We start from the raw sequence: 23,872 nt of genomic DNA, 5'->3' as shown, positions 1-23,872 counted from the left end.
CGCCCCAGTGCCTTTCTTGCCCTGGCTGCCAGGACGCTCAGAGACTAATTTGGTTCCTCCTCCTAGAAAAACAACAGAAATTCTTCCCACGATGCAGGCGATTTCCAGGCACTGTTCTAAGCCTTTTGTGTGAACCAAATCATTTAAAGGTTCAAAACAATCCAGTGAGGTTAGTGCCACAGAGAAAGGCTCCAAGATAAAGGCTGCACATAACCAGGAAATGGCAATGAAGGAGTATGAACCCCAGCAGCTTGGCTCAGAAAATCTGAGCTCTTAACCTCCATGGTGTGCTACCTCAACATAGCTCTGTGCAACCTGGTAGGGGTTCTTCCTTCTCCTTCCAGGGCCCTGAGTTTCATCTGTAACACACACACACACACACACACACACACACACACACACACACACGTGCACACACATGCACTCACTTGCTTATAAGCTGCCTCAATTTTTTCCTTGACTCCTATAAAGCAGAAGATGGAGTGGCTAACACGTAATAAAAAGAGAAAAAAAGAAGCCTCTAGGGTGTGGTGTGGCAAGGCCACTTGACCTTTAACCTCCAGCTTCTTCATCCCTACGATAAGGACCATGTGTCCAGGTTCCCTCACAGCTTTGTGGTACTTACTCTCCCATATGCCAAATACAAGGGACTGTAAAAGTTATGGCCACTCTTGCTCCAATAAACCACTGATATGGGAGCAAAAAGCTAGTGGCAGGGTGATCATGGTTGTCTAGCAGGTTAGAATCACTGGGGTCACCGTCAAATGCAGGCTGGTCCTCCCCTGAACTTGGCCCGAAGCTCATCTCCTGCGCCTTTGGGGATGGGAGGGGGCGATGAGAGTACAGTGGACGTGGGCCAGGAGAAAGGGCCCGGACGCTGCTCAGCCACTGACTTGCCTGGGGCCTCAGGCAAGGCGCTCACCCCTCTGGGTCTCAGTCTGCAAAATGAAGGCGGTGCGTCAGCTTTGGCTTCTTTCTGTTTCCTGAGGCTGGAGGAAGGTCTAAGCTGAGCTGAGCTACTCTCCTCCAGACGCGTTCCATTTGAGCCAAACTTTGCCCTCATGCTTTTTGGTCAACAATGTATGACCCAGATTCTGTGGTTTTATAAACAAAAAGTCAGGCAAGCTTAGGTTCAAGAACCAGCCCCACCACTTACCAACTGAGTGACCCTTAGCAGGTTGCACCAACCTCCCTGAGCCTCTATTTTCTCACCTGTAAAGTGGGGGTGAGAACGCAGATCTCTTAGTTGAGGAACGGTGTAACGGGCGAGCCACTGGGATGGGCCCGGGTGCCGCAGGTCCTTAGCACGTGACAGGCCCTCTCCTCCCTTCTCTTGGGCCACTGCACAGAGTTAGGACGCCTTCCACCTGTGCACCTGTGTTTTAAGCAGGGCTCGTGTATTTGTCCATTTATTCAACACACGTTTATTGAGCACCTACAATATACCAAAAGCTAGCTCTCTGTGAGCCCTAATCTCAAGTGCTTGAGATTTGACCTTAGGGAAGGGCAGCCTTCAGGTCATGCATCAGTCTCCATGTCTGACAACAGCTTCACTTTGAACTGGAGCCTATCCTGAACACTTCCACGATATTCCACGTCCGGTTCCTTCCCTCTCGCACACGATCAGACATCCCTGCCTGCACAGCCTTCCCTGCCACCGCGAGTGACAGCAAGGAGTCTCGAAATGGGGTGACTTCGTATATATACACATGCTTTGCTTTAACCTGCAAAACGTCTACCCTGAGGAAGACCTCTCCAGGGCAGAGGTAGAAACTATCAAGGCAAAAACATCAGAAAGTCCAAATTCTCTGAAACATCTCCCTGCTAAAAATGGCTGGTCTGCATCCTACAGGTCCCTCACTCCTGTCTCCTCCTCTTAGCCTCCTTCTCTTCCATGTTTCCGGGGCAACTAAGCCTCCTGTCCAATTGCCATGAACAACTCCAAGTGTGAAGCACAGAGCTTCGAGAAGCAGTGTGCTCTGGAGACCAGAGGACACACTGTGCTGTGAGGTATACTCTGTACTCTGGTTTCGTTCATTCTTTCAACAACTGTTTAATGAGCACTTACTACGTGCCAGGCTCTGGTCTAAGTGCTGGTGTTCTCTGCAAAGAATAAAACAGGAAAAGTCTCTGCCCTCAGGGAGCTTTCATTGGAGTAGAGGAGACAGATGCTAAACAAATTAACATAGAACTATGTAAGTTCCGGTAGCTGATAAAGTTCCAGTAAAAGAAGAAAACTAAATCAGGGTGAGTGATAGTGAAGAGAGGAGGATGCTGTTTGAGCTACTGTAATTGGGAAGATGTTTCTGAAGAGATGCCACTGCAGCAGAGAACTCAGTGAAGTGAGGGCGCGGGGCCAGGCAGATACCTGGGGGAAGAGCCTTCCAGGCAGAGCAGCAGGTGCAAAGGCCCGAGGGTGACATGTGCCGGGAGCATCCCACCATTTACTAGTTGAGTCAGATCCTGCCCACTGGGACTCAGTCCCAAATCACACTTTTAGAATCTCTCCTGGGTCCCTGGGGCTAGAAGCCCGCAGACCACATTCCCAGGACTCCGTGCTAGCCCACTCCTGTTAGAGTCCCCCCATAAGAGGCACTGATGTGCACCGAAGACAGGAGGAAAAAGACTTTCTTCTGCATCTGGTTGAACCTCTGGCACCGTGAGCGGTGGCAGCTCCTGCTCAGTCTCAGAGACAGAGGCTCTTGCGTCCCCCCTGGCGATGACACCCGCCACATTCGTGCCAGCAGCTCTAGCATCTGCTCTGCGGCGGAGATGGGCTGCCTGTGGATTCAGCGAGGAGGGAGGACTCGGGGCTCGAGCCTGAGTGGTGACCCTGGGGGACCCAGCCTGCTCCTCTGCCCCAGCACCTTGGCAACAGGTCCTGCATTCCACGCCTCTCTGTCTGAAATTTTATTCCTATTATTCCTGTGTCCTGAGGGTGACATTGACCAGTGTATCGACCTGCTCAGGGACCATGACGTCATCTCCCTGAATCTCTCTGAGTCTTAGTCTCCTCATCTGTATAATAAGGAGTAGAAACTTTGTAGGCCTTTTTTTTGGGTGAGGCTTAAGGCAATGGCTGCAGTATACATACCTCTGTTAGTTTCCCATGGCTGCTGTAACAAATTACCACAAATTTAAAACTTGGGGGCTTAACACAATGCAAAGTATCATCTTACAGTTCTGGGGGTCAGAATCTGAAAAGGGTCTCACTAGACCGCAAGCAAGGTGTTGTCAGGGCTGAGTTCCTTCTGGAGGCTCTAGGGGAGCCTTGCCTTTTCTGGCTGAGGCTGCCTGCTTTCCTTGACTCATGGCCCCTTCCTCCATCTTCAAAGCCTGCGCAACCTTGGGCCAAAACCTTCCCATACAGCTGTCTGCAGGCTCTCTCTCTTCTGCCTTACTTTTCCACTTATAAGCATCCTTGTGATTACACTGGGCCCACATGGATAACCCAGGATAATCTCTGCATCTCAAAGTCAGTCGACTAGCAACCTTCATTCCACCTGCATCCTTAATTCCTTTGCCACGTAACTTAACCTGTTCATAGTTTCTAGGAAGTAGAGGATGTGGACACCTTCTGGAGGTGGGGGCATCATTATTCTCCCTCCCACACTAGCACACGATAGAAACTCATATGATAGAAACCATTTTGAGCCCATTTTATTTAGTGCCATCTCACTGCCCCTTGGGTGGGAACAGGACACTCCAGCAATGGCATTTGTGACCACCCTGTAGTGTGAGCCCATGAGTGGTAGCAGACCCTGGGTGCCTGTTTTCCAGGAGCCCTGGGCGCAACCCGAGATCCTGCCCCAATGTGCCAGATCCTGACCACGGAGCCTGCAGCTGGACCAGCCTATTGAAATTAACTCGTCCATCCTGATTACACAGGTGGGGAAACCACAGCCCAGAGAAGCAGCACAGCAGGACCAGGGCTCCTGATGCCAGCAAGGGTGTAACACCGGATTCTGGGGTCTCTCTTGGTGCCTGCTGTCTATAAGGGCTTGACAAGACTGATACCCAAGAAATAATTAGCAAGGATGTTCAGAGGATGCACCTGCTGTTCCAGGAGTCACACGGCCGATCATTCCTAGCTGCATCTCCCTGGCAGACCGCTCAGGCAAAGCTGATGAGTCCCGGAGCCCAGCTCTGGGACTTGAAAGTCTCTATTCCACTGCTTCCGGCAGGGAGCTCTGTGGCTCATAAAATATTTAAAAGGACATTGTTGCTATTTCATTAAACACCCAGTGTACGAAGAACGAGTTTTGGGATATCTGGGGATCTGTTTGGGGATGTGTTCTGTGCCCACCAAGCACATTCATGAATTCTTCATCTCTGAGTCCCGAGAGTGGGTAAATGTCTTCTGCTGCCCCCTCCTAGAAAATGGGGTGATTCTTGTAGAACCCTCAGCATTCAGGCCCCGTGAGACGTGAGGTGACAGGTAACTGGCAAGAATCTCCCTCTGGGAGTCAGGGGCCCTGGCATTTGAGCCCCTGCTCCATGGATGGTCAGGTGGCAGGGACGGTGAATGCCAAACTCCTCTGGGTTGAGTTGCTCGGCTGTGGGAAGGAGAGGCCAAGCTGCCTTCTCCCTGCCCAGGAATTTGGTGAGACTCACTATTTTTAATGACTTTCACAGGTGAATGCTCTTCAACAGTTTGGACCACGCATTCAAGTCCTTGATTTTTTTTCTTATCTATTCGGCACGCAGCTAAGTGGAAGTCTATGTTGGATGCCGGGGAAGGGGGAAGGTAGGGGGTGTGATGCTCAGCACGCAAGGAGATGCGGTCCCTGCCAGCGAGAGTGACATAAACAGCAGGTGACTCTACTGTGTCACCAGTACCAGCGTGAGATGACTAGGGGAGTGAGGGATGGGGTAGGGCTGAGACGGTCAGTGTTGTGTGTCAACTTGGCTGGGCCACAGAAAGCAGATATTTGGTCAAACACCAGTTTAGCTGAGGGTGACATTTACATCAGTAGACTTTGAGTAAAACAGATGGTTCTCTGGAATGTGGGTGGGCCTCACCCAATCAGGTGAAGGCCTTAAGAAGTAATGACTAAGGTCCCTGAGGAAGAGGGAACACTGCCACCAGATGGCCTCCAGACTCGAGATGCAGCATCAGGTCTTCCCTGGGTCTCCAGCGCCCACAATCACATGTGCCAATTTCTCAAACTAAATCTCTCTCTCTCCCCCTCTACACACACACACACACACACACACACACACACACACACACACACACACCCCATATTGGCTCTGTTTCTCTGGAGAGCGCTGACTAGTACAGGGGCCACCCTGACCACCTTGGGACCCCAGGGAAGACGTCACTCTGTCTCACTCCTCCTCTGAGTGCACTGTTCTAGAGGCGTGTGGCCTACCACACAGTGGCGGCAGGAGGACGTGTTCACAGACTCCCAACTACAGGGCTGGACCTGACCAAGGGCCACAGCCCCTGGGCTCTGTAATCCCTCACCCCGGGTGTCCAGGCCAGGCTTTGGGGGGCAGCTCACAGCCACTGGCGGAACACAGCCAGGCAACTAAGGTGGCCTTGCTCCTGGGACACACACAGGGCTCCTCTGGGGCTGACCTTGGCTGGAGGACGTGTCAGGGCCTTGCCGAACCTTCCCTGTCCTGTGCAGCACCTAGACCCTTCTGCCCAAGCCCTGTCCCTCTCTTCTCCACCGGGGGTTGGGCTGGTCCCATGCCTATGATCTCTCTACCTCCCCTGATCCCTCCACATTCCCTTCACGTGCACTTATGCCAATAAGTTCCTGCCCACTGGTCCACCTGGTGTCTGCTTCTTAGAGGACCCCGACTGACAGTTGGCAGCCCAGACACTGAATTCAGAACCCCTCAGTGGGCTGCACTGAGCCTCCTGGCATAAGTAGGAATAAGCTGGGCAAGAAGGAAGGACAAGCATCTTCAACGAGACGTCCATCTCCTGGCCTCTCCACAGCCCTTTGAGACAGGTCTGGTATGACAAGATGACATGGAAGGTCTTCCCAAGGCCCAGGACCTCTCTGCATGACCCCAAGTTCTCGGCTGTGTCCAGGATGCTCATGGCCTGTATGGGCAGTTGTTTCCTTCCCTTCCTGGACAAGGACCTACCTGATAAAAAACAAGTGTTTGTTGACTGACTGTTTTGGCCACATGCTTATAATGACCACAGCCGTTGTTGCTACAGTGTTTTTGCACACTGCAAATTATTCTCACATCCATGATCTTATTTCATCATCCTTCCGGTCCCTGGAGATAGGCATTTGTGCTGTTCCCATTTCACAGATGAGAAAACTGAGCCTCATCTGAGACGATGGGCAACTTTCCTGGGCTCACAGGGCTATCGTGTGGAGAAGCAGAGACTGGAACCCCAGAGGCTGGGCTCCTTCTTTGGAGTCCACATACTATGGCTTCCAAAGAGCCTGGGAGCATCAAATAGAAGCAGTGATGTTACCGGTATAAAGAAGGAAAGAAAAGTGTGTAAACTTAACGGCTGACACCAGCATGTCTTTCATGGAAAGAACTGTCTTCACTGAGAAAAATATTTTGATAAGTGCCTAGAGTAGGAGGGTTTGCTGAACGTTTGCATGGCGGCTGGCTCCAGCTTCAGAAGGGAGGGAAGCTGTTCCACACACTAGAAGAAGAAGAAATTGGAGCTCAGGGGCCCTCTGAGCAGGCAGAGCGGGCGAGCAGAGATAAGAGGGGAAAACAGAGGCTGGTGAGAGGCAGGAAGTCGGGCACCTTGGGTAGCGCGCCCCTCCGGAAACCCTCCAGTGATCCTGTGGGCGTGACGGCTGCTGTGCCATTTGAGGAAACCAAAGTAGGTGCTGAAGTTCAAGTTGGGGTTATTAGGCTGTAAGACAGGGCAGCATGCAGGAATGCTGGTGCCCAAGACAGCTTGAAGCCCAGAAATGCTCAGGACTTCAGAGACACTTGAAGAAGCCTTTGAACATCCTCATGCTGTGGAATTGAGGGGATAGGCAATTCCTCCCGGCACTGAGGGGCACGGGGACCCCCAGCAGACCCGGGGGCTGCACAAGGATGGCACCGACCACAGGCACAACGTAGAAAACATCCTTTGCTTTCCTGGAACCCTCTGTGATTCTCTAAATTTAAAGTGAGTGTAAAATAACAAATGTTGGCAAAGGCGTGGAAAAAAAGGGTACCCTCGTACACTGTTGGTGGGAATGTAAATTGGCGTAGCCATTGTGGAAAATCATATGGAGGTTTCTCAAAAAACTAAAACTACCATATGACCCAGCAATCCCACTCCTGGGTATATATCCGAAGAAAAACAAAAACCCTAATTCGAAAAGATACATGCACCCCAATGTTCCTAGCAGCATTATTTACGATAGTCAAGGTATGGAAGCAACCTACGTGTCCATCGACAGATGAATAGATAAGGAAGATGTGCTATATACATACAATGGAATACTACTCGGCCATAGAAAAGACTGAAATTTTGCCATTTGCAGAAACACGGATGGACTTGGCGGGTATTATGCTAAGTGAAATAAGTCAGACAAAGACAAATACTGTATGATCTCACTTATATGTGGAATCTAAAAAGTACAACAGACTAGTGAATAAAGCAGAAAAGAAGCAGATTCACAGATATAGACAACAAGCTAGTGGTTACCAGTGGGGGAGGGGCCTTAAAGGGGTGGGAGAGGGTGAGTACAAACTATCAGGTGTAAGATAGGCTACAGGGATGTACTGCACAACACAGGGAATAGAGCCAATATTTTGTAATAATTTTTAATGGAGTGTAACCTTCAAAAAATTGCATGAAAAATTTAAAAAGTAATCTATGCGAGAAATTAAAAAACAAAAAAAATAAAGTGAGTGCAAGTGGTTAACTCTCAGTCTCTCGCTCTTTGGAATGAAGATGTGCCTTTGTGCTCTGGGAGCTTGGGGCTTTCACACGGTGGTTTCTGAGCTGTGTTTTGCTGCTGCTGTGGACCCCTGGGTGTTTTGTAGGAAGGTGCCTGTCTCCCTGGACTGCTGGTCCTTTGCTCTGCAGCCTGTCCCATCAGCGGGCTCTCCAGCCAGGCAATGCAGAGCCCTGGGAGACAGCTCGTCCAGGGGCAAAGTGGGGAGATGCTCAGAGGTCACTCATCGCTACACCGTAAAAGTGAAGGCAGAGTGACAACAGGGGCGGGCCCTGGTCTTCCAGGAGCAGGTGACTGTGCTGTTGGGGGGCAGAGATAAGACCTCATAGGGACTGCATCTCCTTCTTCTGCCACGTCCCTCTGCTGGGTCCAGGAGATGGTGCCATCTTTCTAGTTGGCAAGTGTGAGCCCAGGGCACTAAACGGCCCCCTTCTCTCTTTGGTGTCTCCAGGTGGACACAGTGTGGCCGTAAGCCTCTAGGCAAGAGCAGGGCCTGGGAGGGGCTGACCACCCCAGGGCTTCCTTCAGTTGGTACCTTGGTACCTTGGGTGACCACCTGGGTACTTGGCTTGGGTTTTGGTGGATGCATTTGGGGGGCAGGAAGCTTCAAGAGGACCAGCTCACCTTGCACATCCTCCCTTATCAAGAGCCCACCCAGCACAGAGCACAGCAGAAATCTCTATCCAGGCCAGCCTTCTTCCCTTCCTGTCCTACTTACCTCTATTCTTTCCACACTTTTGTGATCACATGGATTTATTTTACGTTCTATTTTTTCCCCACTGAGCATTATGTACTAAGCACGCTTTCACCATGCTACAATCATCTTATAACTGTTTGTTACACAAGTGAATCAAGTTGGCCTGGGGATAGGATTTTTAGTTTCGAATACAGATGTGCAATCACTGACTTAACTGTTCTCTGATGCAATCAGCACATATCTGGAGTTCAACCCTGGCTCAAATATAGAAAATCACAATATGGCAGTGCACATTTTCCTGGCCCTTAAACCTAGCGACCAATGGATCAATTATTTTTTGCTTATTTTATTTGTCTCTATGTACATGCTGTGTCTTACAATTAGAAATACACTCAAACATACACTAAAGGCATCATACTGCCCTCTAGTGAATTCAGGACTGGAGTGAGGCAAACTGAGTTTGAACCTCATTTCTGTCTCTACTGGCCGTGGGACTGCAGGCAAGGGGCTCAACTTCTGAGTGTGGGTTTCCTATCTGCAGTCTCTGAGTTTCTGGAGACTTGTGATATTGGAGACAATGAAAGCAAGGCACTGGACTTGGAGCAAACGCTCGATAAATTATAGCAAGAGAGTGGTGCGTGGGAAAGAAAAAACTTTAAAAGCTTCATGCAGGGCTTCCCTGGTGGCGCAGTAGTTGAGAGTCCGCCTGCCGATGCAGGGGACACGGGTTCGTGCCCCGGTCCGAGAAGATCCCGCATGCCGCGGAGCGGCTGGGCCCGTGAGCCATGGCCGCTGAGCCTGCACGTCCGGAGCCTGTGCTCCGCAACGGGAGAGGCCACAGCAGTGAGAGGCCTGTGTACCGCAAAAAAAAAAAAAAAAAAAGCTTCATGCACACAGCCCTTTCACTCAGTTATTTGTTATAAATGGAAATCAGAATGCCCAACAATTTTGAGAATTCAAGTTAAAAAATGTTTAAACTACATTTAAAATGAAGGTAAAGTCATAGTTCAACCGGAACTGATTTTCCTTGCTTAACGTGATGTCTGAATTTCCTGTGCTGCTCTAATAAATCACCACTAGGCTTAAATTGGTACAAACTTATTTGACAGTTCTTGAGGTTAGAGGCCCAAAATGGGTCTCACTGGGCCAAAATCAAGGTGTCATCAGGGCTCTGCTCCCCCTGGGGGCTCTAGAGGATGGTCTGTTCCCTGGCCTTTTCCAGCTGCTAGATGCTTCCTGCATTTCCTCGGCTCCTGGCCCCTTCCTCCACCTTCAAAGCCAGCAGCACAGTATCTTCAACCTGTCTCTGACTCTTAACACCTGCTTCTGTTCTCACAGCTCCTTCTCTGACCCTGACTCTCCTCCTCCCTCTTTCACTTATAAGAAGACTTGTGATTACATTGGGTTCATCCAGATAACCCAGGATAATTTTCCCTGCCTCAAGACCCTTAAATTAATCACATCTGCAAAGTCCCTCATGCCATGCAAGGTGACATTCACAGGTTCTGAAAATTAGGATGTGGACATACTTGGAGGCCATTATTCTTCTGCCCATCCATGATAATATAAAAACAATAATAAGGAAACATGTTTAAGGCACAAACATGGGGGGGGGTGGGTAAAAGCAGCCTCACAGATAAATCCACGTGATGGTCCCCCCCTGTAAACATGATGGAAATGTCATGGAAAAAGACAGGAAAAGCTCAGGTATAAATGACGATTGATTTTTTAGAGAGTGGGTGATTTTTCCCCAACATTAAACACATTCTCCATTCCCAGAGCAAAAGATTTCAAATCACTTTTCCATAGAATCCCTTTCTTCAAATGCAAGGTCATGCAGAAATTTACATGGCAAAAGCAAACCATCTCCTTTTGATGTGCACAATCCTTTACAGTTTGCAAAGCCCTCCTCCCACAAACACCACTGTACTTGAACTTGTCTATCTTACCCAGAGGCAGGACAGTTGTGATGTTTCCCTTCTTAGGAATCAGGAAACCAAGGCCTAGAGGACATTGGTGGGCCTAGAGGGTCTTGATTAAGCTGGACCTTCTGCCTACTTCCATTGGCTCTTCCCATTCCTGCCTAGTGCTCAGACACCTCCAGAAATGAGAACTCCCCGCCTCCATAAGTGGCCTATTCCATTCTTACATCTCCTGTCTCATGGCAAATCAAGTCCTTCCTCGCTGTGGCTTCTCCCATTTGGTTCTCAATCTATCATCCGAAATAAGGCTGTTTTCTCTTCCCCTTGACAGCTTGTCAATGGTTTGGTCATGCCCCTGGGTCTTTTCTTCCTTAGATGGAACTTGGAGAAGGTGGAGGCAGCTACGACGGCAGCCCTCTTGAGCCATGAGTGGGAAGGAGATTGGGGGGGGTGGAGGAGACTCACATCATGGTGAGTCCTTTAGAGCAGAGACCTGAGACCTCTAGTTTGTACCTGCTCTTGATCTGCTACCCCATGGAGGGTCCATGCAGGTCCAAGGGCCTGGACCTCCAACCTGGCCAGCCTGAGGAATCTCTGTTCTTTTTGAAGACAGGTGTCGCGATGGTTTGGAAAAAGCTTGTATTTTCAATGCACCTCTAGCATGAATCCACTTGAATATACTTTATTCTTACCTTAATAAAAACCAGACTCCTTGTGACCAAGGTAATGTACTTCAGCCCCTAGCACAAAAGGGAATGAAGTCAGCTGTCTGTCATAAGGGCCATTGTTGGGGCTCACTTCTGTCCATCTGGCATGTGACCTTGCCTCCTGAACGTTTCTGGCCATCTCTGGGCTGCAGAGCAGTCCCTTAATCCAGCTCGGGCCACCGAGGCAGTTGCCCAGAGCATCCATGGACAAGGGGCGCGATGGCATCCCCTAAGGCGCAAAGGGAGCATTGGAAATGCAATGATATGCAGGCCAGAATGTGGCTGACGGTCCTTGTGGGTGGGGGTGAGACGACCGTACGGGTGTTCAGGAATGACAAATGAAGGCAGCTCCCACTAAATTCGGGGCTTTTACTGGCTCACCAGGTGCAGGCAGCTCATGACCAGCGCTCACGAGGCCTCATCTCTAAATACGCATCAAACAGCTGTTTAAGCAGCGCCATCTTGAAGGAATCGTGAGTTAGCCTCCGGAGCGCACGAAATGCCTCAGTCTGGCTGGTCCCAGCCAATGGGTACTTGAGTTGCTTTCTTTCCAGACAGTGGCAGAGCCGGCTGGTGGCCAGAGGCTATTACTCATTCTCCCCTCCTCCTTAGGCGCAGGGCCCGACTTTCTGTGACAACAGTGCACTAAAGGACTACATTTTCCAGCCTCCTTGGCAATTAAGAGGGGAAACATGATCACATTCTGACCAAAGGGACCTAGCAGACGCGTGTGAGCCTTCAAGGAGACTTATTAAAATAGAAGGGCAAGTAATCCCTCCTTCTCACCCTGCTCCTCTTGGCTGGAAAGCAGATATGATGGCAGCCACTTTGGACCACGAGGCAACCTGGGAATCTAGAGATGAAGGGCTCGAGGCAGATGGATAGATGAAAGGAACAAGGTCCCTGACACCATGAAGAATTGTAACAGCCTGAGTCTGCCTACCTTCAACCTTTTCTTATGTGAGAGAGAGAAATAAACTTCTATTTTGTTTAAGACACTATCGTTTGGGTTTTCTATCATAAGGTGGCTGACCTTAATCCTGATATGTACACCTTTCTCTCAAAAAAACCAAACCAAGGGCTTCCCTGGCGCAGTGGTTGGGAGTCTGCCTGCCGATGCAGGGGACACGGGTTCGTGCCCTGGTCCGGGAGGATCCCACATGCCGCGGAGTGGCTGGGCCCGTGAGCCATGGCCACTGAGCCTGCACGTCTGGAGCCTGTGCTCCGCAATGGGAGAGGCCACAACAGTGAGAGGCCCGTGTACCGCAAAAAAAAAAAAAAAAAACAAGAAAAAAAACAATAGCAGCCAATAACGGACAGTCTTCTTTTTCTATTCAGGTCTAGCCAGTAACTGGCTTCTAAATGCCATAGAAACACACTCCCTCCCATCCACAAAACAACAGCAATAAAAAGCATTGCTGTTTTATTTATCTGGGGGTTGAGGTCTGAGCTCTCTGCCAAGTCTATATGCCTGATCAGGGTCTGGTGACAAAAATATAGACCATGGGGGCTGGGATGACAAAGCATTACCGGGAAGGAGCATCCAGAGGTATCATTCCTTCATGGTGATGAGCATATATTACTTTTTTCTCTTGCCTGTATCTTTTTCTTGAAGCCATCCTCCTGTACTCTCTATAATTCTACTAGAGATGTCAATCAAACCTTGCAGCCCTCCATCCCCCAATCACCAGACTGGATAGTAACCCAGACTGGTCAATTCTGGGAATTCCCATCAGGGAATTCTAACTCCTGGGGCTGATTAGCTGATTCAAAGCCTGAAAAACTGCTTGTGCTTTTCGCTTCCTCTCTGGGACCTCTGTGCTTGCTGTGAGAATATGCCTGAGCTAGCCTGCTGGAGGATGAGGTACATGGAACAGAGCTGAGCCATCCTGGATCAGCTGGCTGACCACCAGATATGTGAGAGAGCTTCTGCTGAGACAAGAAGAGTTGCAAGGGCAAGCCCTATCAAGATTAACAGAGTAACTGCCATTGTCTTCAGCCAGTGAGTTCCGAGGTGGTTTGTTACGCAGCATTATTATGGTAATAGCTAACTGCTACAGGGTCCTTTCTACCAAATTACCAACAGACTGGGCAAGGTGTATCTCCCATGGTGCCAAACAAGGTGGCAGGTAATAGAGTGTGTTTTATTTATGCTCATAGGTTCCAGAGCAAGACTTTCAGAGTTCAAATCCCAGCACTGCCATTTGCTAGCTTTGTGTCTTTGGTTAAGTTATCTTGTCCTCAGTTTTGTTTTGTCTTAAAACGGAAGTAATAATGCGATCTACTTTCCATGGTTGTTGTGAGGGTTTAACAATCTAACAAATGTGAAGTGCTTAGAATGAAATGTTCTCAATGCAGATGAGCATTGAGGAGTGTGTCTGCCTCCCGTAACTAGATGCCCCCTTCACCTCCTGGAAGGCTGGAAGACCACCTTATACTCTCCTCTCCCCACCACCTGGCAGAGCACCCAGCACAGTAAATATCCATTGTTTGCTGAATGCCTGGAGTGAACCTAGCACTTTTATTAGTATAGATGCAGGTTTCAATGTTCTACTTCAACCTAAGGCCAACATCTTTGTTCTTTTTATAAAGCGTACATGTAATATTTATCATTTTTTACAACTGGCCTTCTCTCTCACTCCCTGTTGTGCTATGAAATAAATCTTTTAAGCCTTCTGTGCTGTCTGGCATTTGTATGCACTGCCCGTTCTGACTGTACTTAATTGGAACGTTTCCCAGGATTTCCTCCCCAGTGGAGCCAGATGGGCATCCTCACATGCCAGGAGATCAAGCTGGAGGAATTGCTGTCTTCTAACAACCTATAACCTAGTTGCTTTTGGAAATCAGATCCCATTGGCTCCTTCTCAGCTGCCTTCATTTTACTCCAGAGCCTCCAACCATCTGACCATCAGCCTTCTTCCCTGAAGCCTGACTTTTGGATAGGTTGCCTTCCCAAGGGCCCCATGGGAAGCCCCATAGACCACTACCCACTTGTGTCCCTCTGTGCGTGAGGGTGGTGGGAGGGAAATCACCCCTGGGTTCCAGTCCTTCTTTTGTCACTTACTGGCTATGAGATGGGGGAGGAGCTTTAACCAGGGTCCCCTGTGGGCTTCTGGGGGAGGGGACTCAAGTCCCATCCCCACCACCATGCTCCACAAATTTTGTGTATTTGGGCGTCTACCGAAGAAAGATCTGTCCTTTCCATCAAATTTTAAAGGCCTCTAGAAACCAGAAACCATATAACCACAGCCCTGGACAAATCATTTCACCCCTGTAAGCCTCTGTTCCTAAGTAATGATAATGTTCTCTGATTTCATGTTATAGAAATGTCGTAAATGAGGAAACAGATCTGAACTACAAACTGCTGGACAGACATAGGCAATTATTAATATTTCATTATGACACGTCAATTCAGAAAATACTTAGGTTGTTCGGATTTTAAAAGATGTGGCACAAATTATAGTGAGCTTAGGACTACATATAATTCTCAGTTTTTTCTTGGATGTGGACATTTGGGAAATTTAGATTAGAGGACAGGATATGGATAATAAGAACCTGGACAGAGTCCTCAGTAATAATGACAGCAGGTAATACTGTGGACCATATAGATATAGATATCATCTAATTTAATCCTTACAACAAGCCCATGGGGGAGGCTTATATCATTTCCTTTTTACAGATGAGGATTCTGAGAATCAGAACGGTGAACAGAATTGGTCAAGGTCAGACTGCAGAGCTGGGATGTGAAGGCAGCACTAGTTATTCCCAGCCCTCATGCTGAACCTCGGAGCTGCCGACCAAGTCTTGTTTTATAAAACTAAAAGAATGGGTATGCTATTGTTCATTCTACATTGTCTGTCTCCAGGCAAAATGATTTTGTCTTTTCTGGGCTGTAGAAATATCTCTGATTCTGAAAGCTCTACTTTGAATCTGGCCCAGAAAGCTACACAAGATGACTGCCAAGCCCCACGTGGGCCTCATGCTTCCCTCCTGTAAAATGGGTATATTTCTGTTCCCTTGCAGGGCTAATGGGAATGGTCCAGTGGGTCTTGTTGCAGAGGCCCCACGCTGGTGTGATGTGAGGGCTCATTCTGTGCTTGTATGTTCCCTTTCCTTGCATGTGAATGTCAAGATGGGAAATCTGATCAGTGAGGACGAGAGGAGCAGAGGGAGGGCCGGGATAGACTTAAACCACTAAGAAATATGCAGCATCTCTGGGGTTGGGACAACCCGAGAGGTGACCACAGAGAGACACTGAGCAGAGGTGAGCAGACCTGGGCCTTATCCTACTCTGTCCTGGCTTTTCCAGGCTCCCTGTTGCTAACCGTAAAATTGTCACTTGCTACCTGGTTCTACAGGGATTAAGTCACTAGCCACTGCAGTCGCTGACCTTCAACAGCCCCTGAAAGGAGTTCTGGGCAAGGATCAGGAATGAGGCGCTCTGTGCTCTGGGAAAAACTGGTAGAACAGGGCTTCAGAGAGATATTTTCAGGAGAAGATTTTATGAGCTGAAATTTCTTGCATCTCCTCATATCTAGAAAAGCACTAAAATCATTAATGGTGACATGTGCTCATGACCAGCAGCAGCCTTCTGCCAAAATGTGTGCTTGACTGTACGCACCCCTTTCGCTGAAATCATATATACTGACACTCCCACACCTCTTTGGGCGGCCTCTCAGAGCTATCTGAGATGCTGTCTCCCAGGCTATAGTCCTCATTTTGCCCCAAATAAAACTTAACTCACAACTCTCATGCTGTGCATTTTTTTCAGTTGACACTTTGATCTGTGTCCCCACTCTGGGCCGCCCATAGCAGGCTGTGGGGAAGATGAAACGGGATAGGGTGTCCTAGGGCACCCAGCATGCCCTGCAGCGCTGACCCCTGTGAAGAGGCCAGAGCCACACGGACCAGACAAAGCGGCCCCTACCTTTCTCAGCTCCAGCCTGGTCGTGCTTCTCAAAGATCAGGTAGCGTGGGCTCTCAGGGAGAAAGGGCAGGCTCACCAGCTGGACCAAGACGGGGACGGCAATCACCCCAAACAGGTACGGCCAGGTGCTCTCCTGAAGGGAGAAGAGGGGGCTGGTGAATGATGAGGACTTCAGTCATTATTTGGGGGCTAGGCCCCTGGGCCAGGCAGCTTCTGCTGTCTGCACAGGGTCCCTCTGCACAGTGTGAGCCCCAGGAACAAAGGCTGGGGAGCAACTGGACACTGGTTTTGTTAGGGAACCATTGACTGAAACCGCCCGCCTTGGCCAAGCATGATAATGACCGCTTGCATGAGTTGTCTCACACAGGAGGTCCTAAAACTAAATGGGCGAATTCGGGAGGGGCCAAAAGGAGGGAGGAGATGCCAGCCCATAATAAGTCCTGCCAACCTTCCAGAAACCCTCATGCTGGAATCCATCTTGGCTGAGAGATGCGCACTCCGCCAGGAAGGACCCTGAGTCAGACCTCGTATGGGCACAAGCAAGATGATGATTGGCCAGAGACAACCCGGAAACCAACCCCATTGCCCTAAACCCTGAGACTGCAACACAGGTGGCAGAGCAGTTCTCCTGGGTTCCCTTACCCTGCTGCTCTCTGCCTGGGCACCCCTTCCCAATAAAGTCTTTTGCTTTGTCAGCACGTGTGTCTCCTTGGACAATTCATTTCCGAGTATCAGACAAGAGCCCACTTTCGGGACCTGGAAGGGGTCCCCCTTCTGGGAACAGTTTAGCACCAGGCCCACGTGTTTGGTATCTCCATGCAGGGGGTTGGTGAGTCCTCAGAGCCACCTGACAGGCGGTTACCTGAAGGGTGACTCCAAGAAGGTACAGTTCGGGGAAGCCAAAAGCTGGCCAACTCAGAGGCCCCTGGGGCATCAAGTCTGGCCTGAAGCGGCTCAGCTATTTCCTGGTTGTGTGGCCTTGGAAACATTCTCACGGCCCCTTGGAATCCCCTTCTCCTCACCTGGGGAATGGGGACAGCCACAGGCACCCCTCAGGCAGGCGTGAGAGTGGGATCAGATGATGCTTTCACTGTGAGGCCTGGCACCCAGTAGGTACACAGAGGAAACTACTACTATGCGGGTGGCACCACCCAGACGCCTCCGAGGCCCAGGATATCCGACCCATCTTGCTCCTGTCAGTGAAGGACGTCTGGAGCTTTTCCACGTCCCCAGGGAAGTGAGGGTGGGCCTTTGGGCACAGCTCGCCCCTGAGGTGGGGGAACTTGTCACTTCCCACCGGCTGTGAAAGGCAAGCAGGCAACACCCACCATTCAAGAGGCATTTTGAGTCCCTTCAAGCAGCACCATTCGCCTATTAGGTAACTTAAATGCTGCGCGGGGGGGGGGGGGGGGGGGGGGGGGGGGGGCGGGGGCGGGGGGGGGCCCATATTATTATGCTGATTAAGGCAGCATTCTTCCTGACTTTTTTTTTAAACCCAGGTTTACAAATAAACTCTCATTGTGTCTCTGAAAGGAGAGAACATCAATAGACAGCAGTTCTGATGGGGAGAAAGAGGAAAAAAACCCAAAGTTCTCACTGTGGAATTCTTGAATGTTTCATTTCCTAAGAAAGTACAAGGGGAAAAGAAGACACAACCAGACCTAGAAAGGCTTCACACAGGGAGAAGGTTCAGATGCCCTTGTTCCCGGTGAATTTAAGGTTCTTGTCTCCTTGCAGAAGAATTCGGAGACAAGGCAGGGAGGTTAAGAAAGTAACGTGAGAATTTATTTAAGCAACAATACGCTCTCAGAGAGGGGCAGACAGGTGAGCTGCTGTCCTGGGCTTCTTTGGCAAGCCAGGGTATACAAATGAAGGCGTAGAATATTCCCTGGGGAAGGAGGAGTTTGGGGGTTGTATTCCTTGATTTTCATCCCAGCTCCATCTTCCCAAGGGGAGGAAGGGTGTTTGTCCTTATTTAACTTAGATCAGAAGTGTCACGGTGTCGGTGCATGATGGGTACTTATCTGCAAGGCTAATTTTATTGTAATGAGAGCATTATGGCTTGGTTTGGTTACATTTGGACACAAGAGATTCCCGAATTGCCTCATCTTTCTTTGTCTGCTTCCAGGACACTTAGCACCCCAAAGGTATGGTCTCCTGTCAATCTGAAGCTTCCTGCTTTTCTTTGTCTGCCCATGGACCCCCACTGTTTACAAGATGCGTGGTTTCCTGCCACCATAGGATATGACAAAAACTGGTTAGAACCAACTAGGTCCAAGATGGCGGAAGATTCAACTTCCGGTGTACCTTAAGCCTCATTATACACTCATTGTAATACATTAGCTTGCTAAATGACACACCCATGATGCCATGACAGTTCTGAGGCCAACCATAGAAGGCCAAAAAGTGGGCGGTGGCCCAGTTCCTGGAAAGCCCCGCCCCTCCCCCTAAAATAGTTGGAATAATCCTCCCACTCATTAGCCTATGAAATTACCCAGTCCATAAAAACTAACCAAGCCATATCTTGAGGCTTCTCGCCTTCTGAGATGGCCCACATTCTGTCTGTGGAGTGTGCTTCTCTCTAAATAAATCCACTTCTTACAGATCACTTTGTCTCTCACTGAATTCTGTGTGCAACGAAACATCAAGAACCTGAGCTTCATTAAGTCCTGAGACCAGGTGCGTGATCTCAATTAAAAGACCGTGGGTTCAAGTCCCAATCTGAGGTACACGGTTTCACCACTAGATGGAAACTGCTGACCATCAGCAGGCAGACCCCAGAGTGACCATCAACTTATAGACCCCCAGGCTGGTTGGCGCCAGAAGACCGACATCTAGATTCCTGAACCATCATCCTGTTGCCTCACCATCAGCCAATCAGAGAATTGAATACAAGCTGACCGGGCAGCCTGCGACCCCCTCCCTCACAATGTCTTTGAAAACCCTTCCCTGAAAGCCATCTGGGAGTTCGGGTCTTTTGAGCAGGAAGTGCCGGTTGTCCTTGCTTGGTGCCCTGCAATAAATGCTGTACTCTCCTTCACCACAACCCGGTGCGGTACACTGGCTTTGCTGCATATCAGGCAAGTGGCCCTGAGGGGCTGGGAGCGGAGAGGGAATGCTGAGGGTTACCTTTCGGGGTGTGAAAAAAAATTCATATTTTATGGCAAGACAAGAAAAAATTTAACTAAAAAACTGTCCCTGCCCTTTGGCTCCTCTGCCCTCTACTGTGCACTGTGTATCTGCATTATGCATCCACCAAACCTCCCCCATCAGCAGCAATACCCGCTCAGCCATAAAGAGGAACAGTCTCCTTGCATCAACAAGACAGCTCCTTAAAGATAACATTCCTTCTTGACCTTGGAAGGGGCCATGGTGACACTTGGATCTGGATTGTGTAAATGGTCAATAATACGTCATTTAATGTACACCCCTCTGTCTCAAAAAACTTATATAACTCTGCCTTCATTTCTAACAGGTGCAACAGTTCTTGGAGCTTTCTGAGGTGATCTTCCTGGGTTATAATCCTCAAATTTGGCTCGAATAAAATTTTCCATTTCTTTCTTAGATCGACTGATTAATTTTTCATCAACAAGGGTAATGAAAATATTCTGGAATTAGAAAGGAGTGATGGTTGCACAACTTTGCAAATATACTAAAAAACACTTTTAAATGATGAATTTTATGGTATGTGAGTTATATCTTAATTTTTAAAAAAAGATCATGGAATAAAAAAATGACATACATATAAGTAGAATTTTCACTACATCTTTTTTGGTGTGTGTGTGTTTATTTTGTTTTCTCTTAGAGTTTGGCTACTGTCTCAGTAAGAGCAAAACCAGAAAGCTAGGGGAAAAAGACAAGGGAATCAACCCAATTAAGCTCCTACTATGTGCCAGGCATGGTGTGAGCTCATCATATGACTGTGTCTTTTGACCTTCCAGCAGCTGGTGCTATTTGCACTTGAGAGATGTGGAGACAATGTAATATCTGTGCTGAGCCCTCCAGCCAGCAACTGCACAGGTGGGAATCAAGCCCAAGCTTTTCCCACAGCATCAAATTAGAGAGGCCCCTCCCAGGGGTGGCAACCTTGGAGCTGCCTGTGGGTGGAAGGAAGAGAGGAGCTGGAAGGGTACTCTTGGAATAGGAACAGCAAGTAAGGATGTGCTGAGGCATAATCCACCCAGGATCATTGGGAACAACAACTGTAGAGGAAATGTAGGACCAGGGGATGCTGGAGACATGGGAGCTTGGGTGGAGGCTGGGTCATGGGTGGCTTTGCTGCTATTCCATGGCACTTGGACCTGGCTCTGAGAACAACCAGGAGCCTTTGAACTGAGATGGACACCCCCTATTTCCCCGAATCTACAATTCAGTATTTCTGGAATCATGCAGTCTGTGAGTACATTGAATGGATTCCCAGTATTACTGAGAAGCCCAGTACAGCCTGTGATCCACAGCGTCTTAAATGCAATCTTTCCTAACGGTGATCACTTTGGTAGCTGTGATCTGGGCTCCATCTCTGGAGAAAAACTGATGCTACTGACCCCAGGGTGGGTGAGCCCCAGCTTGGGGTGCTGATGGTGTCTGGACTGGGGAGGAAGAACAGCGGGAATGTTAAGAGTGGAGCTCGGGCAACAGTTTACTCCCAAGGCACTGAGCTTAGCCAACAGCAGAGGCTCTTTCCAGTGAGTGTTTAGAGGTTTCCCAGAAATGTTAGGCAGTCATAGGGAGAGATGTTGTATTTAGGAGTAATTATTGCCCATCTTCTACCAAGAAAAGTACGAGTGGGTATGTGGGTCGTTGATCATTTTAAGTAGACTGTTTCAGCCATATTATGCCATGTGACCCACCCAAATAATAATACAAATGGCCACAATGCCTTTCTTCTATGGATGGCTGCACCAAGCGCTTTATCTAAGCATTTATAACAATGAATGAATACGTCTGATCTGCCAACGACGTAATAACTATCGTGAACACTTATGAGCAGTGACCTGCAGCCTGGGCACAGATCCTGAGCAGGCTGTCTGGATTTGAATGCTGCCTCTCTCCCACTCTCTGTGGCCTTGGGCAAGTGACCTAACTGCTCATGCCTCAGTTTTCTCATCTGTAAAATGAGGATAATGCTTATGTCTATACATTGGTCATTGGGGGGCGGTGTTAAATGATTTAATAGATGTATAAAGTGTTCAGCCTAGGAATCCACACACTAGCATTCCACAGGAAAGAGCAGTTTTTACTACCAAACACCGTGAAAAGTTCATCACATAGACTATCTCTTCACAGCTGTCCACCGAGATGGAGCCCATGATGATGCCCAGTTTACAGAAATAGTCACCACAGCATACAGAGGCTAAATGACTCATCAGGGCTCCAACTGGTCACAGAGCCCCGACTGAACGCCAGGTCTCAGACCCCAGAACCTGAGTTTTGATCCTTGAAGCCTGGTCACAGGTGCCTCAGTGACCAGGGAGGGACCATGAGGCCACCAGACCCAGGGGATCTGACCTCTTCCATCAGCCTCCAGCGGTCCTCAAAGATGATCCTGGGTACCTGGTCCTAGCACCGAGCCGAGGTCTCAGCATTTCCCACTACAGTTTAGACTTCTTGCTGCCTGAGGGCAGAGAGCATGCCTGGCACATAGTAGCTGTTCAATAAATACCTACTGGAGAAACACAGGAGCATGGGAAGGGGCTTCTTACATACCGTCGCTGTTGCAAAGAGCCCTGCCATTTGCATTTCTTTTTTTTTTTTTTTTGCAGTACGCGGGCCTCTCACTGTTGTGGCCTCTTCCGTTGCAGAGCACAGGCTCTGGACGCGCAGGCTCAGCAACCATGGCTCACGGGCCCAGCCGCTCCGCGGCATGTGGGATCTTCCCGGACCGGGGCACGAACCCGCGTCCCCTGCATCGGCAGGCGGACTCCCAACCACTGCGCCACCAGGGAAGCCCTGCATTTCTTTCTCAGGAGCTATTCAAACAAAAAGGCATGTTTTAAAAAATCATGTATTGAAATGGAGAAGGACCCTATGGTCCTTGACCCCAGCACTATGTTCTCCACCTGCCTTTTGTCTGTGGAAAAACTTTAGCCAAAGAATAAGTTTAATCAGAGAAGTGAGAAAATGCAGAAACAAAAGAAAACAGCCCAACAGGACTAAATAATAATAGTTTAGTCATTAAGCATAGTCAGGGCCCTTTAGTTTCTATTCAAGGGCTATAAATAATACTCTGAGCCATATCCTGTGAGCTGTCTTATAGATACTAAAACCCTCACCAGGTGGAAGAAGTTAACTACATGATGACCAGACTGTAGCCATGACATAAATTGCCACAATTCCAAGAACTGGACTCAAAGAAATGGGAACAAACCAGCCCTGGAACTGAAGATGAACTGTAGCTAAAACAGTCAAGATGACGCTGATCAGACCACCATGTGACCAATTTCAAGATGACTGTCGGAGCTGACTGTGCTGCTTCTGCATGTAGCCCCCTCCCTCCACCTATAAGAGCTCTTGCCCCCTGATTGTGGAGGGGGGCGGTGAGTCAGCTTTTGGACAGGAGTCCACCCTCCCCCCGCCAACCCCCGGTTGCCGGCAGCTGAAATAAAGCAAACTTTCCTTTCCACCAACTTGCCTCTTTATTGGCTTTTGAGGGGCGAGCAGCCAGACCCCACTTTTGGTAACAGTATGACCCACCTAACATGGGACCGCTAAGTGCTACGGAGAGGGACTCTCAGATGAGTCCCTGTGGTGCCAGTTAGAGCCTGTTGTGTTCAGTAAAGCATGAGGTCAGAGCCCTTACACTTGCTTATTTTATTTGGGAGGGAAGAAAAATGGAGTCTTGTCTGCCGAGATGATTTTCACTCTCTCTCAGGTAAGGTGAGTGGGTCTTGCGATAACTCAGTTATCTTCCTCTTTCATCTGCAAGGCTCCCTTTTTAAAAATAGACTTCTAGGTCCTATTTCCCCCAAGCTATAGATGACCTCAGGCCTTTCCATACATAAAACCCTCCTGGACCATGATGAGATAGCAAAAACTTTTAAGTAGAGTCGGAATCATTGATCTTATCCCAAGTCAGGTTCTAATTTAAGGACATCACATCGTGCCATCGCCCCCCAGTCAAGTGGAGCCGGGAAGGTGACACTGGTGGCCACTCCTGCCACTGCCAGGACAGGCTCAAGGCCGCTGAGCTCCATGCTACTGGAGGTGAGAAGGGGAGGAAGGAGATCTCCCTCACAAGGCTATTTGGGGGATGAAATGGGCTATTTTTTTAATATGTCTTCATATTTAAGATCTCATTCATTAGACTCAAGGCTAACATTCATCCAGCTCTCCAAGTGTCAAGCTCCATGCTGGATACTTTACAAATGTAACTGCAACAAAGTTTAAAAACATAGAGTTCATGGTGTCTTCGAGTCACAACCTTGGTTTTTGTCTCCTATATTCATTCAAAATGTAATCACTGAGGGTGCCCTTCCCCACCCCATCTCAGGGGTCTTAGATGGTCCCAGAGTCACAGTTTCAAAATCAACCTGACTGAATGACGAATTTTCCACCCCCCTACCCCTGCCAGTCCAAGCTTGCATCGAGCTGGAGTCTGCAGTGGAAAGAGATGGGGGTGGGAGGTAGATGTTTGAGGTTCACTTTTCTTCCTCCCCCTGCCCTCCCCCAGCTTCTACCCAGCGTCTGACCACCCCCCTCCCCACAAGGATGGAAGAGGTAAAGAACTAGGT

The 23,872-nt window shown here is 49.1% G+C and overlaps 1 protein-coding gene across 1 annotated transcript in view; it reads right to left on the bottom strand.

Annotated features, from left to right (window-relative positions):
• The window catches only part of SLC2A9 (solute carrier family 2 member 9), a 211,039-nt gene that overhangs the window by 85,646 nt on the left and 101,521 nt on the right, over window positions 1-23,872 (bottom strand). The window contains 1 exon segment of the mRNA XM_065877261.1: window positions 16,143-16,275. Coding sequence (XP_065733333.1) covers window positions 16,143-16,275 — 133 coding nt within the window.

The sequence above is a fragment of the Phocoena phocoena genome, chromosome 5 (assembly GCF_963924675.1).
Source record: "Phocoena phocoena chromosome 5, mPhoPho1.1, whole genome shotgun sequence".
NCBI classification, from domain to species: Eukaryota; Metazoa; Chordata; class Mammalia; order Artiodactyla; family Phocoenidae; genus Phocoena; species Phocoena phocoena.
The sequence above is the reverse complement of the archived record's forward strand: the minus strand, read 5'-3'. Positions and strand labels throughout refer to the sequence as shown.